The sequence below is a fragment of the Clinocottus analis genome, unplaced genomic scaffold, assembly GCF_023055335.1.
Source record: "Clinocottus analis isolate CAN_PGR_092001 unplaced genomic scaffold, fCliAna1.0.p SCAF_13, whole genome shotgun sequence".
Taxonomy (NCBI): Eukaryota; Metazoa; Chordata; class Actinopteri; order Perciformes; family Cottidae; genus Clinocottus; species Clinocottus analis.
In genome coordinates this window covers 12,180,889-12,204,854 of record NW_027175854.1, presented here as the reverse complement: position 1 = coordinate 12,204,854, position 23,966 = coordinate 12,180,889, and the positions used below count along the sequence as shown (strand labels likewise).

The 23,966-nt window shown below is 40.4% G+C and overlaps 2 protein-coding genes across 2 annotated transcripts; both read right to left on the bottom strand.

Moving 5' to 3' along the window:
* Positions 1–1,243: 1,243 nt before the first annotated feature.
* dcp2 (decapping mRNA 2) lies at positions 1,244–14,415 on the bottom strand. Its single transcript, XM_068574547.1, has 11 exons — positions 14,120–14,415; positions 11,260–11,411; positions 10,856–10,983; positions 9,619–9,717; positions 9,363–9,515; positions 8,814–8,926; positions 7,734–7,838; positions 5,894–6,002; positions 3,510–3,584; positions 3,195–3,246; positions 1,244–2,987 (listed from the first exon to the last, which is right to left on the bottom strand). Exons 1-11 carry the CDS (start codon positions 14,185–14,187, stop codon positions 2,857–2,859), a joined length of 1,185 nt encoding a protein of 394 aa, XP_068430648.1. The 5' UTR covers positions 14,188–14,415; the 3' UTR covers positions 1,244–2,856.
* Positions 14,416–17,256: 2,841 nt separating this feature from the next.
* cenpa (histone H3-like centromeric protein A) lies at positions 17,257–23,966 on the bottom strand. Its single transcript, XM_068574177.1, has 5 exons — positions 23,863–23,966; positions 19,700–19,875; positions 19,337–19,458; positions 18,930–19,004; positions 17,257–17,658 (listed from the first exon to the last, which is right to left on the bottom strand). The coding sequence occupies exons 1-5, from the start codon at positions 23,949–23,951 to the stop codon at positions 17,530–17,532; spliced, it is 591 nt and encodes a 196-aa protein (XP_068430278.1). The 5' UTR covers positions 23,952–23,966; the 3' UTR covers positions 17,257–17,529.

The following is a 23,966-nucleotide window of genomic DNA, read 5'->3' as shown; positions in this document are numbered from 1 at the left end:
CCAGATGGCATCGACTTCTTTGGGACAGGGACCAGGCACGACGTCTTCCACAGCATCGGGACTTCCTCCTGCCTTAAGCTCAGGTTGAAGAGGTGCTGCAGGACACCAGACAGCTGGGTGGCGCAGATCTTTAGGACCCTGGGGTTGATGCCATCAGGACCTTCCGCCTTGCCCTGTTGAAGTTTCCTCAGCTGTCTTCTCACCTGGCCAGTTGTCACAGAAAAAAGGAGGGTGGGGAGAGGGAAGGGCCCATTAATGTTGAGGGCTCAGTGATTGTGTAGCTCAGCAGGGGGGGCAGAGAGGGAGGTGTTTGGGAGGTGTGTTGAATGGGGGAGATGGAAGAGGGCTGTGAACTAAACCTATTGAAGAAACAGTTCAGCTTGTTAGCCCTCTCCAGGGAGCCTCCTGGCTGTCTCCCTCCAACCTTGAAGCCGGTGATTTGCTTCATTCCAGTCCATACCTCCCTCTTGTTCTTCATCTGGAGTTTGGCCTCCAGCTTCCTCCTGTAGGAGTCCTTGCCCTCCCTGAGCTTCACCTTCAGGTTTCGCTGGACTCTCCTTAGCTCATCCCTGTCTCCAGACCTGAAAGCAGCTTTCTTCTTGTTAAGAAGAGCCTTTAGGCCCTTGGTGATCCAGGGCTTGTTGTTGGAGAAGCAGCGCACAGTTCGGGATGGAATGGTAGTGTGTTCACAGAATTTGATGTATTCTGTGATACAGTCCGTCATGCTGTTGATGTCCTCCCCATGTGATCCACACGGCACACCCCAGTCCGTTGATTCAAAGCAGTCCTGGAGGGCGTCATCAGCCTCCGGAGACCACCTCCACACAGTCCTAGTGTTCACAGGCAGCCTCTTCACCAGAGGAACGTACTTGGGAGTCAGCAGGAATTGCATGCTTTTATTAAAAATGCTATGTAACTGCTGTGGCAGTGAGCATGCTTTGTTTTGCATTGACAGATACATGTTGTGATTTTGTGTACCCCTCGGTAAAAGTCCCGTCAAGTGATATGCTCTTACTGGGTTTCATCATAATGTGTTGACCTTTTAATACTCACTGTTAATTTCTGTATGAGTTGAGATCATTGACATAGTACATTACAATCCTCTGGCCCCATGCTTGCGCAGCAAAATCTTATTCTAAGTGTTTATTCTTCCTGTAGAGCCTTTCTTGGAAACATGTAGTCAATTCAACAAGACTCATAGTGGTAATATAATATTCAAAAATCATGTTAACACACGAACAGCTACAAGTTGAAAAACAAACTTTATTAATATTCACATTTTAAGTCGAAACACCATTAATGCCAACTGACAAATTGATATCGGCATCTGTACAATGAATAACAAAGAAACCCCAGTGAAAATCACAAAAAGACAGCTTGCATCATGTATGCATGTTAATATTACCTTGAGAAAATATAAATGGTATAGTGGTCAGAAACCCCTTAACATGGGCATTTGCCAGAGTCATTTGTATTTGTCACTGGTTGCGAGAATAACTGTTCACAGTAGTCAAATGCAATGCTCCTCCATCATGCACTATAGCCTTAAGAGTGTACAAGTTTCCATACCAGCCAAACACGATAGAAGCTAAGAGGTGACGATGAAAGATATAATAGGAACATTCTGGCCTAAGAAATCTCAACAGGAATTTAAACCTGTGAATCTTTAGGACAGACAAACACAAGTGGGCCTGGAAAATAACAATGTCTGGAAGTCTGTTGCTAAAAACTTTCCAATTAAACTATTTAATCAAATTGAAAAGTAATTTTCATGTTAAAAGGAACATTTTATGTTAAAATCCAATTTTGACATGGTGTGAAAATGCACAATCACTCAAAATTAAAGTTGGAATGAATACTACACTCACCATTGTTTCAGTGTGATCCTGAGCAATACGGAAAATAATTGGGAGAATTGGCCATATTAATAGAAGTCATTCTTATAGAGACATGCAAAAATCCTCCCATTATGGAAATGTTCATTTTCATTAGGGACAAGTTTACATCAGGGCATCATTTTAAGTTTCATTCAATTATTAAATCAGTGATTTTTCTGGCCTAATGATTAATTTCAGAAAATCTAATGATTTAACCCTAATATTGGCAGCCATAGAATTGAATACAGCAGAACATAAATTTAATGACTTTCAACTTCAAAGACCGCTCGTTCTTCTTTCCACAAGTCATTATCCCATTACAAAACTACATTCCTGGATAAAATCTTCAGTAATTATGGTGATAAAACCAACAACACTGTAAACACATAAAGCCAATAATACTATTAATACCCACCTTTTTTAAGTTTTCAAAACATTTTTAGGACTCAATAGGAAGAATGGAGGAAAATAACAACACTTAAGTTACTTCATCTTAAAATCAGTACATAAACAAAATGATTCACTGGCCAAATTCATTGAGGTACCAGAACTAACAGTTTTTTTTAAATGTTTCAGTCACCTCATATGTGCTTGAAATTCATTATGTTCTCAAAAATCTTTGATCTCTTGCCTTTAAACGACAGTCCCCTTCTTATGGTCAATGCGTTGTCTCCTGCATATTGATTTTAGACTACCGTTGGGATTCCGTCTCAGACAGATGGAAGACAGTGATGTTAGGTTACCACACCTTCTACATTGTCTAAAAAGTTAGACAGCAAAGGTAAACCACTCTTGTGAAGCTTACTGGATGTGTACAGTGACAGATGAGCAACGCCCCACTGTAAATGTGTGCTCATGAGCAGGCCAAAAATGAAAAGGACATGTTCAGTAACATCCTTGCCAAATCTACAAGTTAAAAAAACTCTGACACCTTAGTTTCCTGTTGTTACAGGAGAAGTACAGTTCCATATCAACCATGTTAGTAGTCAAAGCATTTCATGATGGCGTCTCTGTCAAACTTGAAATTGAGGAAAGCCTTGGATGACAGCAGGTCCTCTGAGTCTCTGATGCGGGCTGTCTGGTGACCGTTGGAGCTGCATGGAGCCACATCTGTGAAGAGAAATGTGCATTTACATGTCTCGTTTGTGGGGGATGTTAGCTGAGCAAAATGAGTGCAGGCTCAAGTTTACACATGGTAACTGCACAAACATTATGTAAAGGAAAATAGTCAGTCATGACGCAAGAAATGACTCAGTCATTTATAAACATCTTTATTTGGCAGTCTTCCTCAGGATATTAAAAGTGAACAAAACATACCTCTCTCAAAACTGTCTTGCAGTCTTCTGGGTTGAAGTCTTTTATCTTCTTTCTGTAGAAAATGTACCAACCATCACTAGCCACTGTTACAGCACCATGGAAAAGTTGATCATTTAAAATTGAACATGCTGCTTTAAAACTAGTACACATGCAAAAGGTCTAATACATTTTCTGGAATTTCAATTTCACTTTTTGACTGATGTGTTGAACAGTGTTACAGTTAAAACAATTTTTGATTTTTCTGAAAAACTCCAGAATCTCATGTGGTCCTATACTAAAAACCACAATCTGAAACAAATATAGTTTTGCACTCACTAATATGGTTTTCGCCTGCTGGTTGTTGGCTCCATAAGATGAGTCTTTCTTACCACTGCTTTTCAAATTTGGGTTCTACAGCGCAAAAAACACAAGTTATGAGGTTACTTTGATGTAGCAATCAAGACAGAGTCTCGGTTTATATGTCCAATTTCAGGGCATTATTAGTAAAGCAGGTTGACTTGCACTCAACCCAAAATTCTATAACGTGCTCTCGTCCCTCGTCTCACAAAGATCTAACCTATCGGTATGTTAAGGCAGCCACATGACGAGAAAAAAAGAGATGCCGTGAGCAAGGTGCGAGGCACACGTCACGCACGTCACCCCTCACTTTTATTGCGCAACAGGGTTTCAGAGACCCTCTGACTCGTGCGTTTGTTAGACTCCTTGGTCAGTGTTTCAAGACTTGTCGGATGGGTTGCTGACATCGCCGCAGACCCAACGCCCTTTGTGGGCCGAGCCCCGCCCTGGCAACGCAACACGGCACTAAGGACAGTGCGCCCCGGTCAACAGTGCCGGGAGCAGGGGACCGCGTCCCTCCCCGGCGGGGGGGAAAGGGTCACCGGAAGCACATAAAACACGGCCCTGGGAAGCGGCGAGGTCCGAGCACTAGTGCTCCGAGGCAGCGGGCCCCAACCTTTTTTTTGCGTCAGAAAATATTTTCAGGGAGGCGTTTGCGGTGTGGGCTAATAATATGACGTAATAAATATGACGTGATAAACATGAAGTAATAAATATGACGTAATAAAATGATAAAAAGCTTCTGCAATGTCACAAGATTTATTTCCATCCAGTGTTGCATTAATTTCTCACCAAGATCTTGTATTGATGATGGGAGACTCTAACCGGTGCGCAAAGCCTTCTCCAGCATATCCTAAAGATTCTCAATGGGGTTAAGGTCTGGACTCCATGTGTGAAAATGATGTCTCATGCTCCCTGAACAATTCTTTCACAATTTAAGCCCGATGAATCCTGGCATTGTCATCTTGGAATATGCCTGTGCCATCAAGGAAGAAAAAAATCAATTGATGGAATAACCTGGTCACTGCTGAACCTGGTCGTTGCTGAACCTAGACCTGACCAACTGCAGCAACCCCAGATCATAGCACTGCCCCCACAAGCTTGTACAGTATAGGCAGTAGTAGTTAAACCCAGGTGGAGACTTTTTTTTTGGCCAGGCAGTTTACAACTCACTATTACGCCGAATTAGTGGGAGTCCTGAGCTGGTTTCACTGCAAGGAGCCGGGTCAGGGTGATGGGAGACACTCGACGTGTGTACTTTATATCCGGTGTACTCGGTAACTTAGACCTTTATGTCCAGTGTCCTGGTTAACTTAGACCTTTATGTCCGGTCTACTGCTTATCTTTTAGACCAGAATACCAGAGTTGAAGCAGACTTTTCAGTTTCGTTTTTGGGGTAATGTATGTCAAGAGGCTCAGACGTACAGATGGATGTATCCGGTCCTTTTTCAAAATAAAACATTTTCCCGACTTTTGTTTCTTCTTCAAAATAAAAATTTAATAAACTTTTTTTTTAAATAATTCATTTTTTCTGTGCGGCCCGATACCAACTGACCCGCGGAAAGGTTGGAGACCGCTGCTCTAAAGCACCCGATCAGAGCCGGCGTGCCACCTTCGGTCTGAGCCTTTCCAAGCCGGCGAAGTGCGGCACAGCAAGGGGTGAGCACAACCTGACGGGTCAACAAAAATGCATGTTGTCCAAATCTATCAACAAAACCGCCACACTGATCCTGCAAAGTGCAGACATGACATTGCAGCAAAGCTGCGCCGGCAGCAACCGCTCCTTGCGCCAAGGAGAGGCCGCGCGTAGAAGCACCAGCAACCCCAGGTGCAGCAGTAACAACAGCGCTGTGGCTTGTGATTAAATCTGACTGCAAATGTGAAAAAAAACAGTAACATAATCCGCATTTCACTCACTGCATCTATGAACCTCTGTGGGTAAGGGGTCATCAGTAAATCCTGAGATTCTAGCTTCTAGGTTTTGACAGGCTTTGAAGGCCCTGACGGCCCCGTTCCCCCTCTCCAAGAATGATCTATTTTCTCATTTTAGCCGATTGTTATAAAACGACTATAAAACTAATTATTTGGAAAGAGTATTTTTTTTCCTCCCTTTTTACCACAAATAAATTATTATTTTTGGTTAATTTAATTGACAACATAAATGATGTAACTAATACTTTTAATCGAGAAGTTAGTAAGGGGCTAAATGATAAAAAAAAATGTTATGTTTTCTTAAATATCGTGTTTCTTTAAACGTTTTCTAAAATGTGTGCCTCAGGTCACCATAATTACTGTTAATAATAACGGTTAGTAACATGTAGCCTAATGGTTAACTGTTGCAGAGTAATCCTATATTTTCTCACCTGGTTCAGCTCATACTGGGTCAGCTGCTCCAGAGCCTTCTGCTGCTTGTGTTTTGCCCAGCTGTCTCCTGGAAATGCATCACTACCTGTGAGGCGGCGCGATTTTGACCTAAAAGATGGAAGAAAAAAACAATTAATCCCCAACATAACCTGCTTCTTAGCAGTTAGGTGTTCAGCATCAATTACCATGGGGATCTATTTCGGTAAGAAGTGAACCTCCGTCGTAGGACTGAACACCCAAAGTTTACCCTGAAGTTACCTTGCTGACCCTAAACCCTCTTCATAGTACAAGGGCCCAGATTATTGAGAGCTGAGTTTGTGGGTTGAAAATTCAAACCAAGCAGCTCAGTGGAGCGGAGAGAAACTTAGAGATACAAGGGAAACTCCACTCAAAACATGATTCTACTGTCAATGTAAAGGCATATACAGTGAGAAGAAATATATATATAAATGCCATGTGATTCATTCAGTGATAGTTGTGCTGTTGTTTGGAGTTGTGACTGAACTGTATGAGCAGCCGAGATCTGAGGAATACATAATATTTGGTTTGCTTTCCTGTTTTATAACTCAAAGTTTTTCCTCACTCAAAAATAAAAAAGGTACCTATCAGCTGTGACCCAACATTCTACAAATATACCATCCAGACTGGGGGTTTACGTGCTCGGAGAAACCAAAGCTGATCTTTTACATCTGAACCCACAAGAAAATACGCAGCAATGACATTATTTGACCAGTACTCTACAAAAGAAACAATATTATTATCATCACATTTTTATTACTGCTTTTATTAATATTTTATTATAGCCACTGCTACTGTATTAATCATATTTGTACTATTACTGCTATTATCACGTATATCATATGGATTGACTATGTTGTAAATATTTTATGTTGTACAGATGTCCTCCTTTTCATGTTTAAGTGTTTTTCCTTGTTCTGATGAGAGGTGAGAGAATGTTGTATGCTGTACAGATGGAAAAGCCCTCCGAGGCTAATTTGTGAGATCATTCAAATGAATAATATCTACTGGGCAGCGCTGTTGGGCTGCAGCGATTAGATTGGTTGTATGGGTCCAGACCTTTGAATCGGCCTACTCTGCCGAGTTTCCTGGAGTGCGAGAAAGTTAAGTTATTATGTCGATAATGCTGTCTGATCTCAGGCAAAGATTTTTTTTTTGTGGTGTGATGCACATTATTCCCACCCAGAAGAGACAATAAAAAGGATCTGCTGATTGAGCTGCATCTGTTCAACGAGCTAGCTGTCACACCGGTGAGTGACGCCTGTACATTACCACAGTCAGACAGTGAGGAAAGTAGAACCTGTGTAGGTGTGATAGAGTTCAGCAGATGTGGCAAGTAGCTCTCCTTTGTAAATGGTAAATGGACTGTACATGTATAGATCTTTTCTAGTCTTCCAACCACTCAAAGCTCTATAATACTACTTGTCGACATTCACCATTTACACCCATCATACACTGATTAACATGCAAGGTGCCACCTGCCCATCAGGACTATCTTAACATTCATAAGGAGCATTTGGGGGTTTTGCCCAAAGAGACATCGACATAGACTAGCGGAGCCGGGGATTGAACCTCTGATCCACTGATTACAGGGTGGCCTTGCTCTACCACTGATCCACAGTGTGAACTAAAATCAAAGTGTTTGTGTAGTTATCACTGTAAAATCTTCTTTGTGACAGTGATGAAACCTGGGGTACCTTTTGTTTTTCTGCAAGACTGGCCTATATGCGTAAAAAAAAAAGGAAACTCTGGCTGTCACTTGCGAACTGACTCTTGAGAAGTAACAGTGAGTGCCAAAGAGCACTGGTGAAGTGTCTTTACCGAATGTTGTCTGAAGGTTTGCCTGGAGTGGTGCTGCTGTTTGCAAAGTCCTCATCGCTATCTGTGGACTCGCCTTTCAATCTGCTGATCCACTCTCGTAGCGGCCTGTACAGGTGGAGCGAGAAGGGAGCCGTCAGTTACTATATCAAAACCATTTGACCTATTTCTCCTATTGTTTTAAATCTAATGGTGCGTTTACACCGAACGCGTCGAGCTTTCGACGTGTGTCGAGATTACATGCAAAGTCAATGCACAGCTGCGTAGAAGATGTGGAGACGCGTATTTTCCAGCGGGTAGCGCGTGAGACGCGTTGAGGCAGCACAAACAGCCCGTTGGCCGTGGGGCGAACTCGGGTCGACGCGCAAGTCGTCAACGAGCAAGTTGAAATTTCCCAACTCCAGCAGCAAAAACGCGCGAGTCATAGTTGCATCAGCCAAGCAACGTTGAGATGGTCCGTTCGTCACCGCCGTCTTGCTGGTGCTGAATCCAACTGCTGCTGGTCCTCCAGAAGGAGCTGATGGCGGCTTCATTCAGGTGCTGTTGTGGGACTACAGATAATATTATGAAACCAGACACCATGGAGTTTGATGTTCCGATGTTTTGTGACTTCCACAACAAGTAGAAAGCAGATCTAGTGGTTATCTCATTTATAGTCTATAACGGAAAAGATCGCTCTTTTCCTGGAGAGAAGCCACGCCCCCTTTGTGCCGCCGTGATTAGTCAAGCTGCTTTTTGTGTGAACATACTTTTTCTCGACGCGCGATTAGAATAATGTCGACCCGAGTCAAGAAAATTTTTGGCACGTTCGGTGTGAACGCACTATTAGGCAGCCACACACACACTAAGGTTGTTATTTCAGATAAGATACAAGATATTATATAGGGATCTTTAGAGGTACTGGAGAACTTCAGACAGAGCTAGGCTAAGCCCATCCGGACTCCATATCTGTTCTTATCATGCAGACATCTTCTCACCTCACTCTCTGAAGTAAAGCAAATATGTGAATATTCCTTTGATGCAAATATGTTACGGGATTATTCAATGCTGCAAATAATGAATAGCAACCTTTCACACACGCACCTTATGAATGGAATGGCCATGAAAAACCTGTTGGGGGCAAGTCCAAGTTTAGATTTTGGGGTCATGTCATTCCTGTGACATGGCAGCTTCTCAATAGGAAACCATTCTATGTTCTACAAGAAAAGAAGACAATACTTTCAAATGTTTGAGTGTGACTGTTAATACACTAAAGGCTAGAGGAGTCAATAGCATTTCCATTCAGTGTAGTTTTACCCATCCACCCAAAGATGCACTCTTTAGATTAGCATTGGCTGAATATCTTGTAAACAAGATAGGGAATAGTTTGATTTCAATTTAAACCAGATTGCTTTTTAGTCCCATTATCTTCTACCCCAATACCTTCCTCGCTATGAGTGTTTTGGTTCATTTTGTAAAGAGGAAAAAAATAAATAAATAAGTTTAGTGATATCTTAAAGGAGGTAAAAATTAAACACCAAAGTACGGTTTACATTCTGTACTAACTTGTCGTTTCCAGTGTTAAGTGGAAAAATAAATGTAATTTTAAAGCTAGAAAATGTGATGAGAAAACAAGTAAAAATTAATTCCTACCCTGATCTCTTTCCTGGTTTTGGGGTTGAACTTGGTATCCTTTGACACTCCTGGTATGATGTAGAGCCGCACCAGCTGGTCAGTGATTTTCTGCTCTATGTATCTGTCTTTACAGATGCGATTCTTAATGTCAAAGCCTGTCTCCTCCAATACCTGGAAAACAGCATTTTGATCTATGAACTGCATGCATTACTTATTCATGGCTCTTAGTCTTTTGAGATGGTCAAAGTCAAACCGCAAAGAACATAGGACTCACTTCACGAACTGCACAGTCATGAGGAGCTTCATCCTCATTAACTTTCCCCTTTGGAAAGCCCCAGCCGGACTTTGCAAGGTATCCCTGAACAAGCAGTGCCTGAAGAGAAAAGGTGCACCAGTTATCAGTGGTGTACCAGTTATATGTTACCAGTTATAGTAACAGATAGTTTATGAGTGCATTTTTTACAGCCTAATTTGAATGGACAGATTTGGTGATTTTCTAGTCTAACTCACTAATCTGTACTGATGATCCATCACAGTTTCACTTGCATTTTCCTTTAAGAGACATATATTGATCATCATTTTCAAATGTCATGCATTGATTATTTCTTTGAAATTCTTCATCTCCGTTTTTAAAGTGTCTAGTTTATTAAGTTCATCATGTAAAACAACATCTGAGGCTAGTCTGTCAAATGAGCTGTTTGAAGCTGTCTCTTTGTTTTACAATTCACTCTTACAGGCACTCTGATGGGTGGTTTTAACAGACAGACCTGTACCTGGATTATGAAGCAAGCGTACCTTTAAAATCGTAAATCAGCAGGTTAATAAATGAGACAAGACATCACTGTCATAATCAGCTGAGCTTTAGTCCTTGGGTTCCAGAGTACTTTAATAAAGTGGCCTCAGTATTCAGGTTAGCCTACAGTATTGAGACGTATTTTTTTGTCGCATATTAAAAAAGACACATTATTGATTTGGTATGGTAATGAGATTTGTTGACAATAAGACAAATATAAAAGACACTAGCCTTATTCTTTATGGCAAATGGAGCAGGAAACCATACAAATTTACATTTTACTTTAAATAGACATATAGTATATGTAAAACTGGATGAATTAATAATAAAGGTCTGTCTTTAATAGTTGATTATTATCATTTCATGAAATTACATCCTGGTCCTGTCTTCAAAATCAATAAAGGGGAGAGGTTTAGTCTATTCCTGGGATTTATTGAAAGAACGCCAGCCTTAAAGGGATTATTATAAGGAATATTCTAGTTCATCACAACCTGGGTATTTTTATTTGTTGTAAACAAACCACTTGCTCAGATTTTGGAACAAGATCTTAGCAATTATAAAGCATGATCAAGTTATTTTGGGTGATGTCAGTACAATGTTGATATCCCAGATGAAAATGAACAAAAATATGACCATAAAAACCATAGACCTGCTTTAAATTACCTTAGAAAGGCTATCAGGTAAATGCTGCAGGGTACAAGTGTGAAAATGAACTCACATTTTCCAGAGCTTCATCTAAAATGATTGCTCCAAAGGTAGGAACACCCATTTTGTACTCCTTCCACTGCTCGAGGATTTTCTGAACATCCTCCCCATGGGGTAACAGAAATGGACAGTGATGGAAGAGTTTTCAGCCATCAAGGAAAATAGCGTCTAGTGACAATCGAACACGAGCACCACATCAGGCTTCCCGAGGATAAACTTAGACGAGCCACGAAAAACAAAACTGCTGCTGAATCTCTGATCATTTCTTTTGGGTTGTTATTAATACAACAAGAAAAGGTCTGAAGAAAATATGCATTTAAAGTTTAAAAAAGGGGTATGCTTTGATACATGTGCAGAACAGTGGACATGAATTTAAAAATGTATATAAAGGTCAACTGACACTCCATGAAAGGATATCTGCTTTGGCGAAGTCTCTTATCCCACAGTGAGGAGCTCCTGGAGTGTTCTGCATGCAGAAGTCCAGGTAGAACCAGTGGGCCAGCTCGATCTGGAAGCACACCCGGATAGCGTTGTCTCTCTCCTCACTGGGGATGTGTAGGATGAACCGGCTGGAGAGACACAGGAGAGATGGGATTAGATATTAAAGAGGGCCTGTGTTAAAAAATGAGCCCCCACAAATGTTACTCCTAGGATGGGTACCAAAACAATCTAAGACCAGCATACAGATGATCAATTATGTGATTATGTGTGATTTCAATAGCTGGCACTATTATCACAGTGCAGATATAGAGAGATCAAGACAGAGAGATTACTAACACAACTATGGTTGTATACTTATCCCTAGTTACTCCATTGCTAATTTGACACTAACAACGTCTCATATGGTTTATATGAAGATTATAATTTGATTATAAGATTATGCATACAAACGTTTATGAAACACCACACAACTCTGTGTAACCTAGAATGGTTGACTTGATAGTGTTTTAGAGTTGTAATGGGACAAAATAAATCGTTCACAAGATGGTAATCAAAAACACGACTCAGACCTCGTCCAGTTAACCCTTTTATCAAAACTTCTGTAACTGAAGTCAAATAAAAGAATGAGGGCTGAGACTGCAGCACAACACCAGAGAGAACATATCAATACAGCAGTGTGTTCACTTTACAGCACTTTACAGCAACTGCAATGTAACATTCGTAGTTTGCTAGCAGGTTTAACAGATTATTGTAAGTATTCCCAAGTTACAGCGTCGGTTATTTACATGATCTGCGTTTATCGGTCATGATTGTTAATTCTTGTGAACAGCCAAATGGTTTGCCGCTTTAAATGTTGCCACAGTAAAGGAATTGCGGGGCAGAATGATCTCCTTTCCTTTCACAAAGGAAGGTACAGTGTTTCCTACGCTGAAGGAGCCAAGTAAGGAAGCATTGAAGCTCTTTTCCTTTGCATTTAAAGAATTCGACCACTCCTATCATGGCTCTTATCAGATACTTGACTGCAGCCTTGGGATGTACACGAGGTGAAGTCCCTGAGGGTTCAGGGTTTAAGATATTTAGGGGAACATGGGACTGGATTGGGAGGGAACCTCTGGTTCTGTCAAGTGAAACCAATCTGGAAGTGTCTTAACTTACATTGCCTCAACTGACTAGCGATTCCTCTGGTTGCAAAAACAAGTCTGATTGCATCAAGAGGTCTATGAGAAAATGACTCAGTAAACATTATAAACATGAGTTTATGGTCTTAATATTTAGTATCAAGTCTTCTTCAATACAACATGATGTTCATTTAGTAAATGATGGTCCATTTACAGTCAAATAGACCATAAAGCAGCATATGCTTAAGGGCGGGCTTACTGTGATTGGCAGGTCTCTACCAAAGATATATAGCTGTCCCTTGGTCATTCTGCCTCAGTCCAGATATTGTAACATACAGTCACTGGTTACAAAATCCACATGGAGACAGCGAAATCGACAAATTTAACGCATCAAAACGGCCGTCCACAAACTAATGGTGACGTCACGACGATTACGTCTACCACTTCTTACAGGATTGGACTGCCATTTATACTTCGCTTACACGTTTTAGAAACAGTACAACTTTAAACTCTTCATTTGAGTAAAATTTTGCAGCCAAAGCAAATTGTTTACAGAATAACAAACCATAATTTATTCATAACGAATGCAATATTTGACTTGTTTCTTAACAGGAATTTACAAAGGCAATACTGTGTAGTCCATGAATATGGGATTTTAATTTACAGATAATAACAATTCATCTTCGGCTTTGTGTAGGTTAGTTTTAGTTTATTACTTTTGCCAATTCAACCTACAGTGAGCGTATCTCTGGGTCACACTCGCTAATTTTTTGATTCCTCGCAGTCCTTTTTGTTCGCTCGCCCCTGATATTTTAGAGAATAGAAAGACGCTTTCGTACATACTCGGAGCTCGCACGTTGTCTGTGGAAGCTCACTCGATGGCGCCACGCGCGAGTATAAACACAGTTTAAAACCTGGAAGTTAAACTTATTTTGCTTCATGCTCTTCTGAGCAGCTATCATGTTGCTCTATCAAGTTATCGCTATACTCCATTGCGCACTCTTGAGCATGTGGGACCCGGAAGCATAAAAAAGATGTCGGCCATATTATCTTCCCAGAGAATAGTTTTTGTTTCTTCCGTTTAGATTCCTTACGATGGCAATAAAGAAAACACTACAGAAATGTACTACTGTTTTGGTTTTGTTTGACATTAGTAAAAAAAAAACAAAGAGGCTACAACTGAATGTTCCTTCTGCAGCCCTGTGTCGCACCTTGAATTCTTCAAATAGTGAAAACACAAAGGACTCGCACAACGTAATGCATCTGTATTTGTTTGGATTTTATTTTATTTGAATGTGCGCCTTCTTGCAAAAACGTAAGGAGTTTGCCACTTGGCTTGACTTCACATGTACAGTGTGTTTATCTGTAAAGGTGCTGTTATTTCATGGACCTGACAGTACTGTGTTGTTAAACAACATGTTTTACCCCAGTGATATTCTGGAGACCTGTCCGAGGGAACCGAAAATTCTCCCAGGGCCAGCTGGGGTAAGAGGTTGTTGGATGTTAGAAAACGTATAATTGAACAAATACAAAAGCTTTTAGCGTGAACGCATCAAGCAACAAACACAGTTACAAACACATCATGCACTGCTAAGGACGCTAGTCGCTCGCTCAAAGAACTTTTGCTTTGCTGGTAAATAACACTTTTCTGATTGCACTTAAAAATGTGAAGGAAAGAAAGGACGGGGGCAAATGTCTGTAATTAAGCGTTCACATACCTGCAAAGGTCGTCCAGTAGGCCAGTGGGGATCTCCACTCGTTTAGTTTCCATGTTGGTTGAAAACATCCCGACTCAGTCTCAGAGCATTCGGGTGTTTAAAGCCATAAGCGCAGTCAGCTACATCCGCTTGTCCTCCTCGGTGGATCCAGGAAACTATGTCGGAACCCCCGCTTTAGTTTAGCTTGTGAAAATAAAAACTCCTCTCGCTCCTCTAACGGGGATCGAGGACGGACTACCGTTGTTTATGCAGCGTTAAAGTCACATGGAATGGTGGTAGAGCTTGAACCGGATGAAACACACTCCGTGCCTTGCAAGCGAATACGTCATCAACGTCGTTGCATGATTACAGAGCTGTTCGTGTAAACAAAAGGTTAGTTGTGTGAGGATCAAATTGCCGCGCACTGACATAACATTGCGTCAATTACATTTGGGATTTTATTAACCATTCAACAGCGAACGTGGCATTTCAGTTTTCCGGCACTTTCATATTTGGGGACACTTTGCAAATCTGAGTTTAATAATTACTTTTTTATGGCTTGGATTTTGACGTGAACACTATTTACAAGTCTGAAACTCGAAAACTCCGATGTGACTGGGATGCGGCACTACTTAATACCGGAAGTTACGGTGAGTTCGATGACGTATGAACGAGACGAAACACCTTATGTATGTCAACTGACAGGGGGGGTATTTGATCGCCGCACAGTGCATGCCGGTTGGATTTGTGTACGACTTGATCCAGGTCCAATCCCAAAGACTCAAAGTCCGTGAGTCCGTGAGGGTGGAGTTTGAGATTGGGCCTCTGCCCTGCGAGTTTTTAGAGCCATCCACCGACCAATGCATGATGGGAAAAAATTTGGCTGTCGCCAGATCAGAAAGCTCATTGGCTGTCAGATGTAACAACAAACATTGCGTTGAGGAACAAATCGTATTTTTCTGTGTAGTTGTAATATTTAAGGCTCGATTGTTGTCTGTTAGTCTCAGGTTGAGCAATTAAAGTGTAATCTAAGAACATAATGTGTTGTTGATTATAACGAAGCCTATCTTAGCAAAACATATCAAAGCAAGCAACAAAGTGTTTCAGGCAGACATAAAAATAACAAAGAATAACAATACAAATATATTCATGCATTTTAAACATAAATACATGATTACAAACATACAAATAAATCTGAACAAGGTCTGTAAACTACAAGTAGCTTTCAGACTGGATCAACAGGATCTAACTGTTGACTTCATGTGTATTCTTTGAAGACGGATCAAAACTCTGAGAATTGACCGCCGTTTTTGTTATCGCCCTCTGATGGTGCCGCCTGCTCTCGTCTACTTTTCAGGCGAGAAGCAGTTCATCTTGAACAATCTTTATAAGTTAGTTGATTGACACACAGATGTTACACGATAAGGGGTTGGATGGGGAAAGGAGACACCACCCTCACTCACAGCATTAGATCAGGGGAAATATTAGCATGACTGATTGTCACTATTGTATAATTTATGTTAGAGGTCCAAACAAGCATTCAAAGGTTTTACATTTTTAGTTTGGAGTCTCCTTTACAGCCTGTTGGAATAAACCTTCACTTGAAGCAGGAACAATGTGATAACAAGATATTCAGAGCCCACTCTGGACTCCTTTAAATATTTAAAAAAAAGGGAACCATAGTGCCCGACCTCCATACACCACTGAAGAGCCAAGACAGACCAACACTGTCCAGAGCCTTTAGCATCTAAAAGGAAATCACATCCACCACTGGCACCTTGGTGTCGAGGAGCTTTTGACTATACCTCAATGATCTTTGCTAGAGATATGGATGAGTGTTTCCCCAAGTCTTTAAACTCTACCTCCACCATGGAGGACGTCTTTGTCTGGTTTGTGCTCTTTCCACTACTTGACGATATCCCCAGTTCAGGTCAACGGTCCTCTTTTCCTGATGAACAGTTTGGCACACTTTGGCCTGTGGTGTTATGGTACCAAGTATACTTACCAACCACCCTATGCTCAAACATGGTGTTTGTTATGGTTAATCCATGACTAGCAAAAACATCGAGCAACAGAAACACCACCTTGTTTGGAATTAGGCAAGCCGTTCCTCCCAATCACCTCCCGCTTGGTTTTTACTAAAGAATCCCCAGTCTACGCCATATCCTGGACACCATCCAGACTCCAAGAAGCCCCGGTAGCCGGTACTCATTATTTGTTGCATAAGCACAAATAACAATCAGACACTACCTCCCAACAAATCAGTCACAGAAGCAACCCTCTCATTCACCAGAGCAGACTCTAACACAGAGGCTCTCTGTCGGGGGATCATGAGTATGTCAAATGTCTTCCATATGAAATACGGTTTTAAGGGTGCAAATATTTCATAACAAACCTGTTATGAGTTTATATTCCAAACGCTGGATTGTGCTTCTGTACGTTTCTGAACTACAGCCTGTAAGTAAGTGTTGGGCGTTACTCTGACAACAAATTTCCCCATGGCGATTTATAAAGTATATATCTATCTATCAATCCATCTCATCATACTATTTTTATTCCCCGGGCACATGGGGCTACTCCATATGAATAAAAGCTGCACTAAAAAGGTAAAAACTGTTGTGAAGTGCCATTCTCCATTTGTTTTGATGGGTTTCAATGAATTTTCAGGAAGCATGTTTGAGGTTTTCCAGGCACGTCCAACTGGGAAGAGGCCCCGGGGAAGACCCAGGACACGCTGGAGGGATTATATCTCCCGGCTGGCCTGGGAACGTCTCGGGGTCCCCCAGAACGAGCTGGAAAATGTTGCGGGTGAGAGGGAAGCCTGGGTCGGTCTGCTGGGTGTGCTGCCACCGCGACCCGACCCCGGATAAGCGGCGGAAAATGGATGGATGGATGGATGTTTGCTTCCGTTAACTAGCAGAGCGTTTTTTTTTTTTTAAAGATAACTGCTGCTTACTCTCAAAAATATATAGGAACTCCTCTCTTTCAAATAAACAAACAAATAAACTTATAAGAAAACTTTTCTATTTTAAATGGCTTCAGTTTTGTGCTGAGACAGAAACCACGTCCACAAAAGGAAATTCAAATTTTCAGTGGCAGGCACAAATGGGTAAAACATGATGGTAATGTCATACAAAGAGATACAATGAGATTGAACATTTAAACAGAAATATAAATTGCAGTTTATTAACAAAATACATTTACTGGGAAACAATATGTACACATCAATAATATAAAAATCAATACAAAAATCAAGCTTGAACAGCAGATTATTCAACAATGTATCAAAACACAGCTCTACAAAAATTGTTAATTACAGTCAAATTTCATAAATGTAGCACAAAATGAGCAAACACTTTTACTGTTTGAACAGATGAATTGCAGCATTTCAGAAATCAGAACACACCAAGTCCAGAGAATTTTGATTGTTTTTACAGGTTGTCCACGCCACGAATCCTCCTGGCCAGCTGAATGTCACGGGGGAACACGGTGACCCGCTTGGCGTGAATGGCACACAGATTTGCATCTGAGAATAACATGATGAGAAACGCCTCAGCAGCCTTGGAGGACGAAGAGAAAGAAAACTGAGTAGTCATGACGGTAAATCGAAGAAATCAGCGTTGGCTTCTTTATTTGGTGACTCGGTGTGTTTAAAACGTGGCTGTTAGTTTCTGATCTAAATGCAAATAGTCATTCCAACGTACAATCATGGATTTATCATCTATGACCTCACATGTGTATATTTTCATGAATATTCATTCCGATGCAGACGTGAATGATTCTGGAAAGATGTAGCAACGGAACACAATTAAGTTTAGTTTAGTTTCATTGCAAGTCTTTCTTGAAAATGCTATCATTTAATGTAGTTCACAGAGGGAGTAGCTTACACACCTTGTGCGCAGAGCAAAGACGGCCCTTGCAGTCCCCTAGCCTGCTGCTCTTGCTAACAATATAAGCTTCTCTGTTACAACTATGTTGGGTTAAAAAAACATGCATGCTGAAGTTCAATAGTGGTGGTGTTTTGTTGGAGATAATACATGTAGAATGTCCTCAGTACCCTGTCTTAGAGCTGCTAAGGGAAAATCTTATTTATAGATTCAGCACACTTGTAATGCACTGCAGAAGGTATCTGTTTTGCTTTGTAATGTTTATGTATCACATTTTTACCGAGGTAAATACTGAAAAGATACACCTTTTTATATATTATACTGTTGTAGTCTGGAGTTCATCTCTCATTAACCAGTTGTATGGTCATTCAAAAACACATGAATCTTTGCTCAAACCTTTCCATTCCAAGCACTTCTGCTTCTACTGCTTGTGCTTGCACGTTGCGAGTTGGTGTGTTACATAGTAAGGTTTTCAGTGACGATGTATGTGTTTGTGAAGTAGTGAGCGTAATACTGGATTAATGAGATACTGCATGAGTTTTGTGAGGTTTTGTAAAAGGATGTTTTTATAAAGTTTTGCTGTAATTATTGTGCCCCCATTTATGTCAAATAATTAAGGATTTACTCCCTTTTCAATTTTACCGCAGAGTCTTGACAGAGGAATTAAAAAGGAACATGGTCATTTTAAAAGTAAAGTATTCCTCTAAATGTGTATTATAATGAATGTTTAACGACAATCTGTTCTTGAAAATTGTTGTATTTTTAACAGGTAACCAGACTCAAATGACATAAAATGTTCCACACAGAAAACCACATTGTACTTTTATCTATGAGAGAAATCTTCAATCTGAATTGTGTCTGAGATGTTTCGACTATGCTAACCAGAAGTATACACAACATTTGTCCAATAAGGAATTAGCTTGGTGGTGTAGGCATCAGCTTACCTCCTGCAGGGCCATAAGAGCATAGACCTGCCACCGGAGCGCTTCACCAGAAAAACTCTGGCACACCTCACGAACCTGAGACAAGAAATCAAGATGTAATTAACCAGGGCTGCAGTCACAGGTTTGAGAAACACAAGTAGCAGCAGAAAATAAAGCTTTTTCAGGCTTTGCATGAATTCTAAAACCATATGAACGCGTAATTAAAAAAAAGCATATTACCCCTGAGCTATTTCTGCTTTGGGAACTTTGAATCGCCCAAATACTACATCTCTGTATAATATAAGGCGTTAGGATTCAATAAAATTACATACATTCTTGGCTTTTACTGAAGGCCGATGATAGTGGTTTAGGGATTCTAATCTTAAATTATATTAAGCCTGGTCCAACAGACTCTCAAGTTTACTCACGAGACGAGAGAACGGTCCCTTCCTGAGCAGAAGATCAGTGCTCTTCTGGAACTTGCGGATCTCCATTAAGGCCCTGGTCCCTGGTCGAAATCTTCTCTTCCTGGGAGTGACAGGGGGCTGTTCTAGAAAACAGATATGTGTTATTGTGATGGCAGGACAGATAGGATTTCATTGACATATGGCCCATTTGGCTGGCAGAGTATTAATGAATACATGATCGTTGCAGGTGAAACCGGTTATGTTTTGTATATTTTCTTTTAGCTTATGGAATATAGACACGTTTTCAAAAACTAGTTTAGCTCAATGACATTTTTCTTTTTTTTTAGCTTAGTTTTTTTCCCCCACTACTTCAATCCCTCTCACTTGAAACTCCACTACGTCTTGGGGATCGGGGTGTTGAACCGGAGGTTCCTGGGGCTACCGACGGAGGGCGATGCTGAGGGGTTTTCCCCTTCCGGCGGCTGCTGGATAAATCATGACGCATTGCCTCCAACAAAGATGAGGACCACAAGAAGAAAAATACTGCAGCCAAGGTCCAACTGTGAAAATTGAAAACGTCACAAGCTTAACAGGAGATGGAAATGTTTTACTCCATTAATTCTTCTCATTTACTGGTTGCACTTCAAATAATCGAGTCAAGATATTTTTATTGTTATATGCACAGATACCAAACAGTTACTCCATACAATGAAAAGCTTGTTTTGCTGGGTCTTTCTTACACACAGGATTACAATAAACTTAAGGTCAAAAATAAATAAATGTTTTTATATAAATGCTAATAGCATAAGAAAATATTTAAGATGTAATATAAGGCACATAAATATGACAACAGTGTTGCACAATCAGTGTTTAAAGTGCGCTTTGCATTGCTACAAATATTTTAAGTATGGTCGTGAAGTCACAGCAGCAGCTGTTCACAGTTTAGGAATGTGTGTGGGGTGGGCCAGAGAGACAGACACAGACGGAGAGAGAGAGGGGGAGCTGTTCACCAGCCTGATGGCCTACAGGTAGAAACTGTTCGTTAGTCTTGTCGTTCTGTGCTCACAGTTCTTGTGTCCGATGTGCAGTTTCTAACTCTAACTTATTGGGGTTTGCCTGAGAGAAAGTTCAGCAGCTAGTTGCAGAGAACAGGTGTCAGAGCAAGAGTGAGGAGTTTTGCATGTGTGTGATGACTGTATTGAATGCTAAGATGAAGTCTATGAAGAGTAGTCTTGCACAAGAGTCCTTGCCTTCTGTGTGTGAGGGTTATTTGGATGACGTTGTTGACTGCATCATCAGTAGACCAGGTATCGCGATACACAAACTGGTGTCCACGGTGTCTGGGATCTTCTTAATGTGGGTCATGACTATTCTCTCAAAACACTTCAGCACTATTTGTGTGAGTGGCATGGAGCAATAGTCATTCAGGCAGGTCACAGTGTTTTTCTTTGGGAGGGGCACGATGGTGTTGGACTTGAAGCAGGGGCACACAAGCTTGTGATAGTGACCAGTTGTAAATGTCAGCAAGAACACAGGCCTGCTCTGATGAGCAGATACTGAGGGTCCGCCAGGAGATGTCTGGGCCAGCTGCCTTCCATGGGCTTGTTCTCCTCAGAACGTCCACAACTCTGTTGTTGTCATAGTGAGTGGGTCCTGTGTGCACTTTATCGTCAAGAGCCCTCCCTGTGGTTTGATGTTGAGAGCCTTGAAGTGAGCATAAAACTCATTCAGCTTACCTGGAAGTGAGGTTTGGCTGGTCGTGCCCCCCTCCCTCCCTCCCTCTCCCTGCTCCCCTGCTGTCTGCCACATGCGTTGGTACTCTTTAGTGAAGTAAAATCCCTCTAGCTTCAGTCTGTATTGTCTTTTGGCTCCTCTGATGATCTGCTCAGGTCGTATCTGGCCTTCTTGAAGTCCTCAGCGTTGCCTAAGGCAAATGCAGAGGAGCGGGCACGTAGCATGGTCCAAACTTCTTCTGATGAAGCCTGTTACACTGGATGCATATTCCTCTAAGTCCACAAGAGAGTCCTCCCTCAAAGCAGCAGTTCTAAACATACCCCAGTTTGTACTCCCAAAGCCGTTCTGAAGCGCCAATTCAGTTTCTTCCTTCCACACTTTAACAGTTTTACTGACTGGGTTTGCTTCAGGCGATGTCTGTACGCTGGGTAGAGGAACTCTGAGATGTGATCTCACTGTCCTAAGTGTGGCCGAGGGACATTAATGATGGTTTGTCACGAGATTTTCTCATCAAGTTGGAGTTGTACTCAAGTTATTCTTCTCTCCATGGTGGACGTAAACGTCAAATTAGCAATCACAAGACCAAGAAATCTCTACGGAGATTAAATATGTTAAATTACTATCAATGTGTATCTGTATGGGCCCTGTTGAATAAATAACAAATTATTTTGAATCCATTACACCTCAATGAGCAGTCAATAGCTGTGTTCCAAATGCACACTAAAATACGACATACATACCCAAACCGTATGTACTGCATACTGCCTACTTAATAAACAGTAAGTAGGATTTTACCGGGAGATTCAAGGGACCAGAGGCAATGTTTTGTGGCACATGTGAGTATGTGCAGTAATGTTGATGTTGTCAGACCTTTCTTGAAAAAATCTACGTAAAATGCACTGTAAAGGCACTACGTACGCCATTTTAAATTGATTCGACTCCTTACTTCCACTAAACAAAAGCTTGATGGTGGTGGGTTTTTTACCCAGCCGATGGAGGCAAAAGGCAGAGTTAAGTGTCTGTATTATTTTAAAATATTAAATTAATTAACATTAAATTAAAATGATCACATTCAAATAGTTGGTAAATAATAGCTAGCGTTTAAGACATTAAACACTAGCTATTATTGCTCTGACTTCATGTGGGTTACTGAACATTTTTTGTTAATTTTTTGGAGCTGTGAACTTAGTTCAAAATTTTGAAATTATGAACTGAACTGTTTGTCATTACTGAGCATATTGATTACTTGGTCAACTGAAGCCATGTTCATTTTAATACTAAGATTATTTGTACAAAGTAGACTAACTTTTTACAGCAGTGAGAGTAGAATGTATGTATGTAAATAAAGGTATAATCACAAAATGTCAAAAAAAGTAATTTTTAGAATTTGTATTATAAATGTTTGCATGCATGTCTGCTTATGACAAGGTAAACACAGTTAAATTACCCCAAAACTTCTAGTTTATCCCTGTTAATTCTTGTTATTTCCCGTATATTCCTGTAAATTCCCGTTAAGTCCGGTGAAAAGTTTACAATTTTGAATATTCCCGGAATTTTGCAACCCTAGATTAAAACAAATTATGGTTCAAACAGTACATACATAAATAAAATAATTATAGGCTGTGGCAGCATTTACATTTTGATTGGATGCTTGCTGTCAGTGTTAAGGACATTACATTAACAACTTGCTACAGTTGCACTAAACCTGTCACAAATAGACACCAGGCAATACCACGCCGTGGGAATACTCCACTACGAGTCGAGCTCCTGCATCTAAACCTTACTGGAGTAAAAGAACAGCATCCGTGTTATCAGCTAAATAAACTCTCTGTCAGTCTGTCAGTTTTACTATGATATATGATGTTTTTAATAGTACTGCTGCATTAATGTTTATGTTGCATTTCTCTGGTGGAGGTTCAAATACCCAACATAAATAATATTAAGTAATTGGAATTTGCACACCCTCAAACATCTACAGTGGTAAAATGCATCAGTTCTATAAGCAGTGAGGGAAAGTTACTTTTGAAATGTTATGTGTAACAGATTACAAGCTACAATGTTAAAAATGTAATAAATATTTCACTTATTTCATCAAAGTGATGTAACTTATTACATTTGATCACGATCAACACGAAGGTTTCAAACTGGGCAACAAAAATATAAACTCTTAAAAATAGCAGTGTAAATCTCACAACACTGATTACTGTCAGATGTGTATTACATGATCTTCAGTAGAACTGGATGAAGACTGAATGACTGTTATAATATTCTAAATATGCACTTTTACCCAATTATTTACATGTAATCACAAACGATTTGATAAGTACTGGGTAATTACACGTTCTTAGTAACTGATTGCAATTACATTTATTATGTACTTTAATTGTTATATATATATATATATATATATATATATATATATATATATATATATATATATATATATATCATGATGTTTGGAGATTTCAATAGATAGGTCCAACATTTTGTATTCTGAGTAATGTGTAAAGCGGTCACTTAAACAAACACATTTCAATCCCAAACATACCGTGAAAATACATTTGAAGATGAAAGCTGTGTAGAGCATTGGTTAAACAATGTTTAAGAAGTTTACGAGACTGAGTCACAGGGACAAACTGAGCGACTTTAAGTCAGTCACAACATTACTGTTTATTGCACAAGCTAACGCTATCACTTTAAATAAGTCTTTTACGATTGGCTAACTTGTAAATGCTACTTTACGTTTACAAAGTCTTAACTCGCTCTTTTTGAAAACTTTCCTAGCCCAATAAAGTTATCATAAAGGTACGTACCGTGGACTTGAAGAATATTCCCGAATAAATGGTCTATAATATACTGGAAACCGAACTGAATTGTGCTGAGCAGTCACTCGCAAAAACATCCAACGTAAATTCAA